Raw genomic sequence first — 18,155 nt, 5'->3', positions numbered from 1 at the left:
ATGGCTGTGACTTATAGTCAAAATTAGTCTATCTATAAAAAGCCAAGCTTTCTTTTTATCTGAACCTGATATCCAATTGAAAACTATAAAATAATTGAAGAGGAAAGTAAGAAACTGTATGTTTATTTACAAAAAAAAAGCTCCAGAGTTTCATGAGACCGTTAGCTCTAATCTGATGACGCTTTGTACAGTTTCTAAAATCTTCACAGTGCGCAAGCGCACTGGTCAAAAATAATGAATCCGGGTTGTTACTTTGTAAAAATTAAATAAAAAAACAAGCTTTTTCAACTGAAAGTAAGGAGCGACATTGAAACTTAAAACGAACAGAAATTATTCCGTATATGAAAGGGGCTGTCCCCTCCTCAACGCCTCGCTCTTTACGCTAAAGTTTTTTATTGTTTTAAAAAATAAAGTTGTGAGACAGAGTCAAACTTTAGCGTAAAGAGCGAGGGGTTGAGCAGGGGGCAGCCTCTTTCATATACGGAATAATTTCTGTTCGTTTAAGTTTAATGTCGCTCCTTACTTTCAGTTAACAAAACTTGTTTTTTTTTATCTAATTTCTGAACATTTTTTAGTTAATGCAGCTTTCATTTGCATAAAAATTTTACTTTTCTTTTGCTAAATGGATGTCTTTACAAATTAACTTACGTAACTAACTTCTATATTCGTATATTTTTGTTCTGGCAAAAAATACAAAGTTGCAGATTTTTGCAGATATGAGCTTGAAACCTATGTAATAGGGTTTTCTGATACGCTGAATCTGACGGTGTGATTTTCATTAAGATTCTTTCACTTGTAGGGGATGTTTCCCCCCTCTTTAAAAAATCGAGTAAATTTTCTCAGGCTCGTAGCCTTTGATGAGTAATACTAAACTTAATAAAATTTATATATTTAGGATCAGCATTATAAACACATTCTTTTGATACATTTATTGACATCAAAATTCCGTTTTTTAAAGTTTAGGTTACTATTGAGCCGTATCGCTTGTTTTTTTATTGTTTTTTTATTACATATATGCTATTACGTATATGAAGGGGTTCTCCCCTTAGTCAATACCACGCTCTTTACGTTAATAGTTAAAAAAAAATTTTATTAAAAAACCCAAGAAAAAAAAAGGCCTTTTAATTAGAATATAGAGATATTTTTAAATAACTAAAAAAAAACTGTATATTAACGAGCGTTTTTTTTAATTGGGGGAGAACCCCCACACATACATTATATTTTATGTTGTTTTTAATTTCTAATATTCCTTCTTACATTTCAGTTGAAAAAACTTGTTTTTTTTTTATTTAATTTCTGATCGTTTTTTAAATAATGCTTGGAAATCCGGCGCCTCCTTCATAGAAATGTCCCTTACCCCAAAGAAACATCCTCCACGGAAATATTCTCCAGAGTAACCCCCTCCTCTAGCCCCCCCTCCTCCAGAAAAAATCCTTCCTGAAAATGGTTGTATACTTCCCAATAACCAATAAATAATGCTGGCAAGTCCGGCGCCCCCTTCATGGCAATTTCCCTTCCCCCATGAAAACTTCCTTCGTGAACAGATCCTCCAACATAACCACCGACCCACCCATCCCACCCCCTACCATAAAAAAAAACACCAGAAAACTTCTGTATTCTTCTCAATAACCAATACTATATTTTAAAATTAGGTAAAGTTAATAACTTTTAGCCCTCCCTCTGGGAACTTCGGGGATTAAGTCATCCTAAAAGACATATTTATCATATTTTCGACCATGCTGAACAAAATGGCTATCTCAAAATTTTGATCGGGTGACTTTGGGAAAAAAATAAGCGTGGGAGGGGGCCTAGTTGCCCTCCATTTTTTTTGGTCACTGCAATAGGGAACTAGAAATTTTAATTTTAATTTGAATGAGTTCCTCGCGATATTCTAAGACATATATGTCTATACGATTACAGTTGAAAAAAAATACAAAAAAAAAACAAATAGACACGCACCCGTGATAATTCTTCTGGCAAAAAATGTAAAATTCCACGTTTTTGTAGATAGGTGCTTGAAACCTCTACAGTAGGGTTCTCGGATACGCTGAATATGATGGTGTGATTTTCATTAAGGTTCTATAACTTTTAGGGGTCTTTCCCCCTTTTTTTGAAAATAAGCCAAATTTTCTCAGGCGCGTAACTTTTGATGGGTAGAACTAAACTTGATGAAAGTTAAATATTTGAATTCAGGATTCAAATCTGATTCTTTTGATGTATCTATTGGTATCAAAAACCCGTTTTCTAGAGTTTCGGTTTCCATTGAGCCGGGTCGCTCCTTACTTACAGTTCGTTACCACGAACTGTTTGATGACGATAAGACATGTGGAAAAAATTCGCCACCCTGGTAAAGAGGCTGTATATCGGCTCCCAACCGAACTGAGTGTGTATCAATCTTTCTTAGCCTTTCCAATTGGGTCAGTTTGCTCCTCCCTTCTTGTTTGTTTACCTGAAAAGAAATATAGAATGTAAAAAAGGTGGGATGTTTTAGGCTAATGGACTCGAGCTCAGATTCGTTCCTCTAAACAATGCCATAAAATGTCATATCCATTATCTAGGTTTAAAGGCGACTAATACCATTACAAAGAATTGGAGAGAGGATTAAATAACGAATCAGATGTTCTTGGAACCAGAGATAAACTTAATTAATATGCTAGTTCATAATTTACTACAACAAAAAGTATTCTTATGTTAGCAAGTTGAACCCTACCCCCTATGTTTTGACTGAGTCTCATGCTTGTACTGATATAAGATGCCCAAGTTGAGGTCCTCGCTATAATCTCAGATCGCCAAAGCTTAATTTTTCGTTTGTGAAGATACGGGAATCAGTATCGGGATCTTTTTAGATTTTTCGTTGGTGGTCTTGGTCTGATTGGACAATTTAAAAAGGGGAAAATAGAATACTTACATGGTTTCAAAATTATACGTTTAATTTAAGATAAGTGTAGATTATTCCTACTAAATTGTAAAGGGTGTGCCTTAAACAATTTGAGGAGATGGTAGTATGGGCTCTTCGTTCTTTATTGCCAAGTCCCTTGAGGAGGCCTATAGTAACGTTGAGTTGTACGGAAAAGGATGGTTTTACACTTCTTGGTTTCCAAAAAGGTTCTTACTTTGAAGACAGGTTTGGTTCTAACTGTAGGGCAAAAAGATTTAACCGAATTTAAAAGATATACCCCCCCCCCACACACAAAAAAAAACAAGAGGAGAAAGTACTGCATGTTTGCCCGTTTTACCCAAAGTTTTCATTCGATATTTACCTGTTTTCACTTTGTCAAAGTATTAGAAAATATTCTACAACCAAATCACTTTCAAAATCGATCCTGCTATATTTCTTTTTAGATTTTTTTTTTTGGGAATCCGTTTCCGGATAACAGTATCTCCTACAGTTTTTCTGTGTCTGACAGGACCTTCTGTTTTCTGTGTCTTATGGAAAGTTGTCATCTGCTTATTGCACAAACGAATTTTATTACTAGCAACAAAAATATTTTGTATATCTGTAAAATGGCAAGTTAGGTCGTTTGGGCAATTAGATTCTCAGTTAATCAAGGTGGACTTCACAAACAGATATTTTCCTCTGTACTCTTTCCTGCAAAGTTAACTCCTATTGAACTATCTTCAGTTATTATAAATTTAGTTTGTCTAATGCTGAATTAGATTTATAATTCCTTGCATATACGTTAGGATACAGCTTAGTTTGATAGCACTGTTAATCAAGAGTTGTTTCCTATCGGATAGCAGCCTCTTTATTTTTCGGCTCCTAAACCAGTGCTGTGACTATAAACATAGTTTAGCATACCGCAATGTAGAGTGCCATTCAAAAAGTGGTAATATTAACCTTCGTTAAATGTAAAAAAAAGGTAAAGCAATTCGGTCGAAAGATAAAGGAAATAAATTTTTATTCGAATCGGCTCATATTTTGCTATTTTCCAGATAAATTCCGTTTAATTAAACATAAAACGCTGTTCTGACTTACAGACAGTGGTGAACTTCCTTGACTCCCTTATGACACTCGTCTACATAGATTCATTAGTAGGAATGGATAGATTGACTAAGGCAGTATTATTGAAGTAGGCTGTGTTTTACACAAAGAAAACGTTGAGAGTAAAGAAAGAAATGAGTTAAGGCCTAAAATATTAAGAATGTTTGATTAGAAGGTACTGATATTCTCATATATTCTAGGACTCCAACTTCCTGGCGCTGCTGCTTTGAATACTGCAGCCCTTCGTCTGCCGGGACAAACTGGTGCTGGCTGCGTTCTACTTGTTTCCAATCTCAGTGAGGAGGTAAATTGTCGTATCTTGTTACTCGTTATGTTGTGATTTGTAAATTGCTGTCTTACTTTTCAGAGAACATAGAAAACCTCGTCATCCGTTATTTTCTCTACCCCCGTAAATAGTTTTCATAGTAGCTGCAAGGTATAAATAGTTTAATCCTGTTTTGTAGGACATTCTAGGACATAGGCTTTTCACTATCCGAAAGCTACTAAGCTAGGTGAACGAAATTCTTTCACAACTCTTCGAAACTTCACAATTAGAGAAGCAGTGAACGTTCAGGTATGATAATGAAAGTCCTTTTCTCGGCCTATATTTTAATTGGAGAGGGGTCGTTTGCCTAGTATCAAATTTTTCTATGTTTATTAAAACTAGCGGTCTGGAGGCGGAATTGCTAGATGTAATAACTTAAAACACTTTTTGAGTCTCTTCTTTGGGCTGCATGTCGAATCCTATAAGTGCATCCGCCTTGCCCACTAAGCACGAGATAGCAAAAAGTCGCTATCCCTGAATGTTACCATTTTATTTTTGTAAAAAATGTAATAATGATAATAATATTCAATATAACTATAATTTTAGGCGGCATTATGCATTGATACATCAGATGAAACATCAGGGATATCCCTATGCCTAATAATGAATGATCCAAACTAAATTTCAATATCGAAAACAATGTTTAAAGTTTCACCTCTTATCCATTTTGAATAATAAAAAAAAAACAAGTTTTTTCATCTGAAAGTAAGGAGCAGCATTAAAACTTAAAACTAACAGAAATTATTACGTATATGAGGGTGTTTGCCTCCTGGTCAATACTTCGCTCTTTACACTAAAGTTCGAATTTAGTTCCAATTCTTTAAGAATGACCCCTGAATCACAAAGGCCGCCTCTTTTGAAAGTACTAAAAAAAAAACTTCAGCGTAAAGAGCGAGATATTGACTAGGGGTCGAACCCCCTCGTATACGTAATGATTCCTGTTCGTTTTAAGTTTTATTGTTGCTCCTTATTTTCAGTTGAATAAACTTGTTTTGTTTTTTTATCCAATTTCTGATTGTTTTTTACATAACGCTGGGAAATCCGGTGCCCCCTCCATAGAAAATTCCCTTCTCTCATGAAAACTTCCTCCGTGGAAAGATCTTCCCACGTAACCCCTCCCCCCTCCAGAAAAATCTCCCCTGAAAATGTCTATACTTCCCAATACCCAATACTAACATTGGGCAATGTTCATAACTTGCAGCCTTCCCCAGGGGAGTGTGGGGGATAAAGTCATCCTCAAAAACTTAGTTATTAAATTTTTCGACTATGCTGGTGGACAAAACTGGCTATCTCAAAATTTTGATCTGGTGACTAGAAAAAAGTGAGCGTGTGAGGGGGCCTAGTTGTCCTCCAATTTTTGGGTCACTTAAAGGGGCACTAGAATTTTTAATTTCCTTTCGAATGAGAGCTCTCGCAATATTCTAGGACCACTGGGTCGAAACGATCACCCCATGAAAAAAAAAAAAATAAACACGCATTCGTGATCTTTCTTCTGGAAAAAATACAAAATTTCATATTTTGTCAGATAGGAGCTTGAAACCTCTACAGTAGGGTTCTCTGATACGCTGAATCTGGTGATGTGATTTTCATTAAGATTCGATGATTTTTAATGGGTTTTTCCCCGTTTTTTGAAAATAAGGCAAACTTTCTCGTAACTTTTGATGGGTAACATTAAACTTGTAGAAACTTATCTATTAGAAATTAGCATAAAAATCCGATTCTTTTGATGTATCTATTTGTATCAAAATTCCGGTTTTTAGAGTTTCGGTTACTATTATGCCGGGTCGCTCCTTACTTTTACAGTTCGTCACCACGAACTGTTTGAAAATTGGTAATGCAGTTATTTTTTTTCTGGCGCAGTTTCAGTGGCTGACAAATTGTGACCGGCTCCAATTACTATCAATAGTGTTTGTCCGAAGGAGGTAAAACTCGAATTAACCCCTATGTGGGAATCGCTATTCTATGGTTACGGACTCCCACAGTGGCCAATTCTCGGAAAATGGTGGGGGAGGGAGCAAAATGTGTTTTCAAAATCTAGGGGGTGGGATCAATTTTTCCAGTAGAAATACCAAGCAAGGTATTTTTTGAAGCCTGGGGGAATTGATGCCACTGAACTCTGAAATATCTCGAAGAGCCATAAATAGGTGCATTTGAGCTTCTCTGTAAAATTGATCTACTCACAGACGGAGAGTGGATTTTCATTTCAAATATGGAATTGCTTTTGGCCCATACCTAAGATTTTGAAACGCGCTCTATTTCACGAAGGTTGTGGTCTAATGAGACTTTAGAGGGAAAATACTCTCAAGGTTATAGTCAGAATCAGTTGATAGGCTCTTAGCCTTAGTAATTAAGATTGTCTAGAGGCGATGTATTGTCACGAAATAATAAGAATCCTTATTACCTTCATCGTTTAATAATGATGAATACTTGCCTGAATCATAAAAAAAACTCCGTTTGGTGTCTATATTTGATAATCAGAAACATCATTGCAGTTTGTTATTTTCACTGATGTATTTAGGTTTTCGAGGTTTCATGACTGAGCAGCTCATTTAGAGTCCGGGATTTCCATTTTTGTTAAGTCTTAAAAGTTTTAACTTCATATGCATTTGCTTAGATCAAATGGCTGTAAAGGCAAATCGACTATCTTAAAAATTGTGCGTTTTTTAATGCTTTTATTAATACTTTTTATTTTTGTACAAAGAAACCCTTTCCCTGTTTCCATTGGACTAATGTTGTGTAGTTTGTCATTCGAAAAGCGTTCATCTGAAAAGAACACAGAAAAGAAAGTCTGTATTTTTCTGTAACTTTTTGTTACAATAAAATAACTTTTATGCTTAAGACTTCAATTCTCAGTTGGTTGATTTAATTGGGCATTGAAAAAAATTCGATAAGGGCTACTTTTTTTCTTTTATGGAATAGTTACTAATACTGAATCAAATGTTTTATATAAGGTCTATGACTATATTTGTGTCACAGATTTTTGAACTATAAGTTATTTGACCAAATTTTTTCTGCTATAAGTGGCATATTAGTATGATTAATGGAGCTTTTGATCAGTCTGTTTCAGTGCCATTAGGGCCACCGAAAGCCGGGCTACGTCCCTGAGTTTCAATTTATATGGGTCCCATTATAAGGCTAACCTTTTGTTTTTCGCTCCTCTGTATTTATTCTCTATTCAATAGCCATGTGTCGGTCGTCCATTAGAACGGTCACGCGTAATATTGCTCTTGGTGAAGATATTATGAGGCATTCTGATAGTTGAGCCTCTAAAAAAAAAAAGAAAAAAAAAGATTTTTTCTTTCTTTCTTTTTTGTCTTTTATATGCTTGTTGCATAGATAGGTTCTGCTTTTTTGAACAGCTCTGTGATTTATATTTAAATGCTCTTTGAAGAAGATACAGAAGTGATTTTATTTTTTTTCTCTCTCTTTTTCGTCTTATTATAATAGTTTCATCTAAAAAAGGAATGAATGCTATCTTTTAAAATAAGTCGTTAATGTTGAAATAATGTGAACTGATTTGTGTTTTTCTCTCTATTTGCTGATTCGTCTGGCTCCTGCTGGTCTCTTGCCCTATTTCTGGCTCCGTTTTCGTCTTTTGCTCCTGTGGGTCTATTCTACTCTATTTTAGACAGTTACTCCAGATGCCCTCTTTACACTTTTCGGTAGGTTTTTCCTCTTCTTCTTCTTGCTCAGAAGCAAAGATCATAAATGCCTAAAAATGTGACATCTTGAAAAAAATATGTAACTAAAGAAAATTATTAAGATTCAAAGCAAAATAATCGTAAGAAGCGGAGACTTTTTTTGATTAAGGATACGTCCTCAGTAAAGTAGAAAATATTAGAAGGTAGATTTTTTTTCATTGTTACTGAAGTATGATCTTTGCTCAGGAGTATGCTAGTAGCTCCTAGTTTTCTTTGTAGTACTATTTCGTTTGTTCTATCTTCATTGTCTGATTGAAACCAGTGTTTGTCTTTGCAATTATTATTATCTTTAAGCTTCTCTTATGTAGTTATGTCTATGTGTGTGTTTTTGTGTGTTGTTTTTTTTTTTTTTGTATTTGTATATATATATATATATATATATATATATATATATATATATATATATATATATATATATATATATATATATATATATATATATATATATATTCTAACTTTTTCCCAATAGTCAGGTTTTTTGGGTTCTTTTTTACATTAAGACTTCTTTTGCTTGATTTTTTTTAAGATGAAGAACAGGTGATACATACGAAGACTTTGAATTACTTATGCCAAATCCATTTAGGGATGTTTTATTAAAAATCCACCATCTCTAAAAGATGTTAGTATTATTTTGGTTTTTGGGTATCCTTTTATTTTATTGCTTTGGCTCATTGATCTCGTTTTTTTTTTTGTTTTTTTTTTCAGTTTCATTGTTAATAAAATATAATAAATTAATTATTGTCGAAAAATCTTTTTCGTGATTCTAATAAACTGATTTTGAATTTACTCGGCGAAAGGTGCCTTCTCTTAAGTTTTAAGAGCTGCTGTTAAAATTGTGTGGACTTACATGCATGTGTTGCGAAACCAAGAAAGGGACTATAAATCGTCCGAGCTTCGTTTTTTAACTAAGGTCTTTAGTTTTTTTTTGTACTGTATGACAGAGCAGACCCAATTGGATCAAGGCTCAGGCCTCATAGGTACACTGCCTCAACGAAAAAAGGGAAAACATCGTCTTCTGGCTCTGTGTACACATAGAAACCAAAAAATTAAAGAAATAACATTGTGTCCAGGTTTCTATCCTGTTTTAAAATAAATACGTCAAATTAGCCCATGAATGCTTCTGATGAGCCAAAGCTTTGTTTTCTCCTGATTTTCAGACGCATAAGGAATTGTTCCGTTTCGAGTTTGTTAAGTTCAGGATGTTTTCTCCTTAGTTCTGCTTGCTGATTTAGAAAGCCCTAATATTGATGATTTTTAAAGTGAACGGTTGCTTAGCAATATTCTTGACGGATTTTCTCGCCTTTACTATGGAGACGAGCAATTAATTTATAAGGGTGTTTGATCTTTTTAAATTTCCGTATTTCCGAGCCGGATGGGCTCAATTTGGCCGTTTTATTCAATATTATCTAAGGAAGAGCGTGACTATTCATGAATTGAAATAAAATCAATAATCTTGTTTTTCGAACATGTTGAATGTTTTGAAAGAGATTTTATGATTTACATATAAAATGGTTTAGTTTCTTAAGGTTAAATTAAAAAAAAATCAACTTTCTCTTTAGTTTTCTTTTTATGAAAAGATTTATAGGAAGGGGGAATGCTAGCAGAAATTCAAAGCTTTCAATTTACAGAAATATTGGTCCGTGTAATGTATATGTACTTTGTTTTCTCTCCATTACTCTTAATATTTATTAACATTTTTGATTGGGTATATCACCGTTGACACCTATTTGGGGGCTGGGGACAATACCATATCAAGATTCCTGCTTCGATTCTTGTGCACTTGCAAAAAAAGGCACACGATATGGCTCACCGAGAATCTGTAAATATTTAATTTTCGTATATTGGTATCTAATGAAATTTGACCTGGCTACCAACCATAGCCAGCGAGGGAGGGTACGTCTGGCTGTATTTTCAAGTGCCAAAGGCCCGAGCGAGTGGAGGGAGGTAGCGAAAATCTGTTGTCTGTTTTGCTGCTTTTCTTTGAATTTGCTGCTAAAATATTCCGGCTTGAAACTTGAATATATTGTAGAATAATTTTGGAATCATGAGAATTAATATGGGCTCAAAAAAAACCATGATAATTGTATTAAAAAAAGAAACGCATAAGTCCCTAAAGTCTAACAGGGACCTCTTCAATATGTAAAATATTGAGACTATGTTCTTTTTCGAGTAAATCTTGCGTCTGTTGAATAAAAAAACGATATTTGATTATTTTATGCGTGTCTGTGGATAAAGAATTCGATTAAGGCGATGGGGGGGGGGGGTCTTTTCTTTCCGTAAATAAACATTTCCAAAATCGTAGCTTTTGTGAGTCGAATCACGATTTCGGATTTTTTTTTGTGGGGATGGTAGGGGGAGGCAAAACAATATTTCGTCGATCATCACAAAAAAGAATACTGTGCATTTTTTTATGCCTGTCGTTCAACGGGCTTCGCTGCTAGTATGTACCTTTCAGCAAAAGAATCATCTTTTTTATCCCTCTCCCTCCATTGGCTCTTGCCTTTGACCCACACGAAAGTTGAGCTTCAGCATTTGGTCCTCACTAATATGGCCTGATTCCACCTTGCTCCGATCGAATCGTTCGCTACCATCATCAGCCTTCAATTGGTTTGCCATTGTGTCAAATTCCGGTTTGTTAGTTTTGATTCATTTTTGGTTTAATATAGTCTACATTGGTGTGTGGGGGGGGGGGTATTTTATAGTCTATATAGATTCCCGAGGCCACTTAATTATTAGGTTAAATTTTTACGTTTCTATCTTGATTAGCCGGCTTATTTTTGAGCACTACTAAGAAGTGTACACACACACACGCTTTGTCCTATTTTAAACATATGAATATCCAGGGATTGGTTCTGGAAGGGAGCTGTTTTCATTTTGTTGTTTTAACTTATATTTACACTAATCTTCCCGGCAAAAAAATCCAACCTTAAAAATTTAGGTGAATACCCTCCCTCCTCTTCCTGCTAAATAAGTGCTTAGTAAGTGCCGGTTTGAAATTCTATATTGACCATTGTGTCTTCAGCATTAATTGACTTGAATTTTTCTTTTCTTTTTTTCAAGGGGTTTATGGTGATGTACAACGTGTGAAGATATTGTTTAACAAGAAGGATACTGCACTCATCCAAATGAGTGAACCTCAGCAAGCTTACCTAGGTAAGGCTAGGGCTAGAATTATAAATACTTAAGTGATAAAGGCTTTTGAACTGCCTGAGCCGAAATTTCCAAGTTTGTATTACAAGTACTGCATGCAAATGCATGTATATATATACGTTACGGGGAATGTCCCCAAATTGATTAATGTCAACATTCACCGGTGAATGTCAGAAATACTTTTTTTTTTCTTGGATTTAGTCACCGTTACTAGTCAATTTTCTTAATTTAATGCAAGGTTTGATGATGGGAGGTTAGGTATTGGTTAGACGAGGATAGGTTGGTTTAGGTTAGCTTAAGTTAGGTTTTTTATCCATTTCTGATATTTAGAACCAAATTTAACATAATCTAACCTAACTTTAACTATCATATGTTACACAAGACTGAAAAAGCCGACTCGCAAAGCTAATTGAATCGAAACAGAGAAAAAGGAATTTCGAACACTGACCGGTGAATGTCAACATTAACTAGATTTCGGACATTCACCGTAACATATACATTTGCATGCAATACTTGTAATGCAAACTTAGAAATTTAATATATTTTGTATACATATATAAATATTCAAAATATATATATATGTATATATATATATATATATATATATATATATATATATATATATATATATATATATATATATATATATATATATATATATATATATATAACATATATATACATAAAACTTAAGGTTTATCTTTTTATTTAAAAAAAATTAGAATTTTTTCATCCCCCTCCCTTTCCTTTTTCTTTTTTTTTGTATATCAATCCCTTGTATTCAGTCTTGCGCCTTTCGAACTTTAGCCCTTTAAAATATCTCCATAAAATTATAAAATGTCTAAAATAAAATTCGGCATTATATCATACCCCTAATCATATTGTTCTGTTACTCATACCCCAACTCTAGCCATGTTTTAAGAGAAGGAAAAAAAGAAGTTACTTGACATAAGTTAAAAATACAAAATATCGTCTAAACGGTTTTAATAGGATGTTTTGATACACAAAAATGGCATGACATTTAATTCTCTTTATCGCAAGTTTCGTTGTGCCAAACAGTTTTAGTAACAGAATTAATTGTTTCCTAATTTTGATTATTATTTTTTGTTCGGAAAGGAGAGATAGTTCATCATTAGTATGCTGTAAGACATGTTAATACCTTCTTTACAGCTCTGAGATTTCTTTGTGTGGATATTTGGACTGTATCTACCAAACTTTCTTTTAAGATTTAATCCCTTGCCGTTTCCGGTTGAGAGAGGATGGTTTCTCATTGTCATTTTGAATAGATATGTAACCCAGACTGCTTTGAACTCTCTTTTGGGGGAATAACAGCTGGTAAGAATAAATCCAAACTAGGTTGGGGAAGGAAATGCAGGAACTTAAATAGGAGAAACGGTTTTCTTTGGTATCCAGGTAACCGGGAGATATTCTGACGTCAGGTTTTAAGTTCGTACCTATCCGATTTCATGCAATAATGACTCAAATCAATGTTTTTGTTTGTAGATTGCAAGCCGTGAGAACTATTATGCAATTATAATTTTTGGGGAAAATCATTTGGTTTGTTGCCAAACAAAGAGAGGAAATAAAAATTAAGCTAATGAGTTCTTTCTCTAGGTTTTTTTTTTCTCTCTCTCTCTCTCTCTATATATATATATATATATATATATATATATATATATATATATATATATATATATATATATATATATATATATATGCATATTAGTTAGTTTTGCTAGGTCATCAGCGACATCGCCAATTTTCTTCTCCCTTCTTATTAAAATTGTTATGGGGAACGCTTTCGCATAATCTCATCACCGGAAAAAGATCCTCGGGACATTACCGATCTCTTATAAAAAAAAAGCATAATTCTAGCTGCATTAGCTGGTCATCTGTTTAGTTTTACCCCTTTTTTTAGAATAACCGTATTTGTCTGAATTTAACTTCCAAGTATGAAAACAATTAAAGGACAATAGTTCATTGGTCAAAGATGATTTTACAAATATAAGACCGCATTTTTAAGGTCAATCAAAAAGTAAGCCAGAATTTTTTCATTGTCCATACTTTAGTTGTTTCGTTCTGTTTTTATTTTGAAATTTAGGTCTTTTCGTACTTCTAAAAACCATTAAGTTTAATTATATAGAATTGTCCTTCTTAATGCAAAATTTTATGTTAAATGCACAAATGCATTCAAATTTTTCCAGTAGCCTATCAACGGTTTCTCTGTAATAATTGTTTCTGGTTTCTTCTGGATTACGCTGGCGTCATTTGGGGGGGGGGGTTGTGTCCCTAGGTTTTTTGCCGCCCCTCTTCCTCCCTCCCCCTACTTTGAAAAATAACCTTTTTGTTATTTTCGTTGATAAACATTTTTTTTTTATTGCCCCTCCCTCTCCTTAATTTTGAAAACACATCTTTCGACCACCCCCTATTTTTGGTGGTTTTACGCATCTGCTGTAACACCAGGTATTCCAGAAAATAATTACCGAAAACTGGGTGCTAAAGTAATAACTGATTCTATTTTTGATTTCGTAACTACCTGTATTAGTATTAGAGAACCTTCTTTAGTTTGTTTGCTTTTTTTCTAAATTGAATTCCGGAATAGTCCAATTTGAAGAAAAAGAATATTCAGCAAAAACTGTGAGTGATAAAAATTTGAAATCGATTTCTGTCAAGTTTATGTTTCAAGACATAAACTCAACAAGAATCCATAATTTGCTTGTTTACAAGAAAAGCTAACGACAAAAAACCTGAAAAAGGGTTATTAAAACAAAACTTAGGTCTATAAATCAGTTGTCATAAAACTAACTAGAGTCCAATTATTATTTTTGTTAATGATAAATTACAATCATCTAAATTAATTTGTTTGCCCTCTTCTGTCATCAAAATTTATCTTGTTATCAAGTCTAATTGACGTAAAAGCATTTATTATGTTAAATCAATCAAGAAGTACTAAACTTTTTGATTATGATGCTGATCAGTAGTAGACGAATGGACCTTAAGTCTAAGAGGTAGTGGACAAACACTAACCCCGAGAAAGAGACTATCGAAAATCTAGCCATCTAGCGGGCTTTTTGTTGGAAATATATCTAGCGGGCGTGTGTGAAATTAAATGCCTAATATTCTTCTTACTGAATTTGCTGCTAAACTGTTCAAGGTAGACTGGAACATTAAGGCAGAATAAGTTCGGAACGATGTGTATTCGACACAGGTTATAAAAACAGTTTAGAAAATATAAACGGACAATGAAAACTGAAAATATGATTCATGATAATAAACGCACGAGTGACGAAGGCCAAAGGCCCAAGATGCCGATCCCAGCTGTCGGAGCCAGGTGACGCAAGGCTATATTCACGATAATAAACGTGCGAGAGTGGCGATGGCCGCAGGCCCAAGCTACCGGAAGGATGTGACAGGAGGCAATATCTGTGAAAGCTGAAGGCTCAAGCGAGCTTTGGGAGGTAATATTTTTTCAGGGGGAGGGGCTTCACAATCCTAAATTGTTGTATAGAAACATTCCGTATAAGCATATAAATATTATACACTATAACAGTGTAAACATTAAATACAAATGACTTCATAAGTTGTGTCTGTCTTATTGAACACCTTAAGAACTTATTTCTTAATCCGGAAATAATAAAAATATTCAATTTTAATAAGCAGTAAGCAATGGTTTTTATCAAACAGTTCGGGGCTCAATAGTAACCGAAACTCTAAAAAACTGAACTTTGATGTCAATAGATATATCAAAATAATTGGCTTATTATGCTGATTCCAAATATATAAGATTCATTAAGTTTGATGTTACTTATCAAAAGCTACTAGCCTGAGAAAATTTGCCTTATTTTCGAAAAGGGGGGAAACACCCCCTAAAATTCAAGGAATCTTAATGTAAATCACAACATTAGATTCAGCGTATCTGAGAACCCTATTGTAGAAAATTCAAGCTCCAGTCTGCAAATATGTGGAATTTTATTTGTTTGTTTGTCTTTTTTTCTTTTCTTTTTTTTTTTTAGGGGTGATCATATCGAACCATTAGTCCTAGAATGTCAGGAAAGAGTTCATTCGAACGGAAATTAAAAGTTATAGTTCCTTTTTTAAGTGAGCAAAAAGATTGGAGGGCAACTAGCCCCCCTTTTTCCTCAAAGTCGTCTTATAAAAATGTTAAAATAGCCATTTTATTCAGAATAGTTCAAAAACCCAGTAACTATGCCTTTGAGGATAATATGACCCCCCTCCCACAGCCCCTGGTCTGTAAGTCATGAAATTTATTTTTTGCAATGTCTGTAAGTCATGAAATTTGTCCACGTATAGTATTTGTTATTGGTAATTATATAGACATTTTTGGGAGAGGGGGAAATTTTCCACGGTGAAGGAAATTTTCGGGGGTGAACTTTCTGGGGAAATTTTACACTGGGGGGATTTGACAGAATTCCTATGCGAAATTCCTTTTATTTGTCTTACTTTATCTTTGCCATCTCAATTTTGCAATTGGAGATGTTTCGGGGGAATTATATGGGGGCAGTTTTCAGTGTGTTTGGATTTCTGGGGGGGAGATTTCACGGAAGGGGGAGTTTCGAAGTTATCGGGAAAACGATTAGAAATTTAAGCCTTTTTCAAATAAAAGTATGCTAAGAAGAATTTTTCAGGCTGAATCGTCTGCAAGAAATTTTACGGGGGGGGGGATTTTCAGTGAGGATGGAATTTTGCGGAGGGTATTATACGGTGGGGGTGTATTTTTTGTGTGAGGAAATTTCCACGGAGTAGTTTCCCGTGAGGGGATTGAATTTTTTTTTGGGAGGATGAGCAAGGTTTACCGGCATTATTTTTTAACAGACAAGATATTTTTTTTTACGGTAAGTTTTTTTTTCAGAAAGTAAAGAGCAACATTAAAACTCAAAAAGAACAGAAATTATTCCGTACATGAGGGGGCTTCGCCCCTACTCAATACCTCGCTCTTTACACTAAAGTTTGACTTTTTGTCCCAATTTTTTAAGAAGGGCTCCTAAAACTATTTAATTATAATAGGAACCTTTTTTATAAGTGCTAAAAGCTTTAGCGTAAAGAGCAAGGCATTGATCCGGAAATTTGAATGGGATTGAAAACTACAGCAAAAAAGACCCCTGCCTCTTTTTAATGCTGGAAATTACCTGAAACTTGTTTCTTTAAAAATTAAAATGGATATTTCCTCTTTTTTTTTGAAGAATAGTTTTTATCTCAGTATATTATGCGCTTACTTCCATTGGGAGCTGTTTTCCCTTTGTTTTTAAAGGAAGAAAATCTGTGTAGAGTTGGCATGATTCTGGTTTTTTAGAGAGGAGTATAGAATAATAATACCTATGTCTACTTCACTTAGATATCTAATTTTGTTGCTGACACCTCCCTCTGTCCCTGTCTTTTCTTTTGTTTCTTTATATTTGTTCCTTCTTTCTCCCATATATCCCTCTATTTTGGAGAAATAGAGCCTTAAACGAAACTTAAAAGGTGTCGAAATACTTCATAATGCTTCCCTAAACTATATCCCCCTCCTCCTGGTGTGAAGATAAAACATTATAGAGCCGTCTGTTTTTTTTTTATTTTATTTTCCTATGTAACTTTACCCTTACTGTACTATGTAACGTTCTCATGTTTTTCCTCTTCCTAAAGCGCTTTATTTTAGTACTCTTGGGCGTTGGGTTCCAAATAACATACGGCTGTTATTTAGCTATTTAGTTGCAATAAAAATATGAATTTAGGTTGTAAATTGTCTCGGGCTAGTTTAAACAAGGGAGAGTAGCCATGACAACATTTCTTGCTGTTTCGCTAAGTATTCCGCAACCATGGGAAATTTTCAGTAAATCATTGGTTGAGATCCAGTTTCAAATAGATAATGACTTTTAATCTTTTGAACAAGGCAGACATTTAACTTTAGGGGAAGAAAATAATGTATAAGCCTGGATAAATAATGTTAGGATTATGTTGTCATTATAATATCGATGAAGCAACGGACTAATGAAAAACAGTTTAAGGAAGCGTTCCGATGCCATTGTTGCCAAATCCATAAACAAACAGCGGGAAAAAAATTATAGAGAATGAAGTTCTTTTTTTGCTAATGTGCTTGAATATAGAGAACCTTTTGAAATGCAGTTTAGAATTAACTCAGTCAGATTGGCTTCTAAGAAAATCATTAGTATTCTGTTGTTATAAGGTCTTTGTTACCTTTGGTGTTCCTAACCTTAAAAAAGTGGACTCGGGTCTATTTTCTACTGGAAGTTTCGATTAGCAATGCTTGTGCCTGAATTCAAACGGTACTCTTCGCATAGATTTTTTTTTTTTTTTAATAAGAACGTTCGGATGCAAAGAAGAATATTTATTAGCTTTATCGAAATAGCGAGAACTTTTATTGTAATTTATTACTTATGTGGTCTTGGTATCCCAGTAACACTTCTGTCAGTAACACTTTGTTTAACACTTTTTGACACCCAGTAACACTTTTTGTTTAAGAGAGGTGTAGGTAAGTTTTTCAGCCCCCGCGGAGGGGGGGGGGTAATGTCAGTCTTGGCCTCCGTATCCCTCCTGCTAAATACTGCCATAAGATAAAGAGAGAACGTGCCTATCTAAATGGCGCTCTATCGTATGCTATGGCCGGGAACAAGCCTTCCTTTTTGACTTATATTTTAATAATATTATCTAAAATAATAAAATTAAGTAGGACTTAGTCTTTTTAAAAGTAGTGCAAGTACTTGTCTTTTATAACGCCTATGTTAAGTTCTTCATCCATTGACGCAGTGTAGAACCAGTTTCTCCGTTAGTTTCTTTGAGCTTAGCGAGAGACAAGACAAAGAGAAGTGTTAGAATAGATGGGAAATATAGAATTTTGGCTATATACTTGCACATTAGGGGGCGGGGGGGGGGGGGGTAAAGTATAGTGGGTCTGCATGCAAAATGTCTTAAGTACAATTATTCTGCATATTATGAAATAAGATTTTTTTTTAACTTCACACTGTCCAAAGACTTTACC

The 18,155-nt window shown here is 34.3% G+C and overlaps 1 protein-coding gene across 5 annotated transcripts in view; it reads left to right on the top strand.

Annotated features, from left to right (window-relative positions):
- Window positions 1–18,155, top strand: part of heph (polypyrimidine tract-binding protein 1 heph) — a 261,216-nt gene that overhangs the window by 230,315 nt on the left and 12,746 nt on the right. For all 5 annotated transcript variants that reach the window (XM_089100422.1, XM_089100420.1, XM_089100425.1 and 2 more), the window contains 3 exons: window positions 4,183–4,286; window positions 7,936–7,969; window positions 11,069–11,161. In XM_089100422.1, coding sequence (XP_088956548.1) covers window positions 4,183–4,286; window positions 7,936–7,969; window positions 11,069–11,161 — 231 coding nt within the window. The remainder of the gene's footprint in view (window positions 1–4,182; window positions 4,287–7,935; window positions 7,970–11,068; window positions 11,162–18,155) is intronic.

This window comes from Artemia sp. Qi Xiang Cuo, chromosome 14 (assembly GCF_049724085.1).
Source record: "Artemia sp. Qi Xiang Cuo chromosome 14, ASM4972408v1, whole genome shotgun sequence".
In the NCBI taxonomy this organism is placed as follows: Eukaryota; Metazoa; Arthropoda; class Branchiopoda; order Anostraca; family Artemiidae; genus Artemia; species Artemia sp. Qi Xiang Cuo.
Note: the sequence above shows the minus strand (reverse complement) of the source record. Positions and strands in the feature narration are given on the sequence as shown.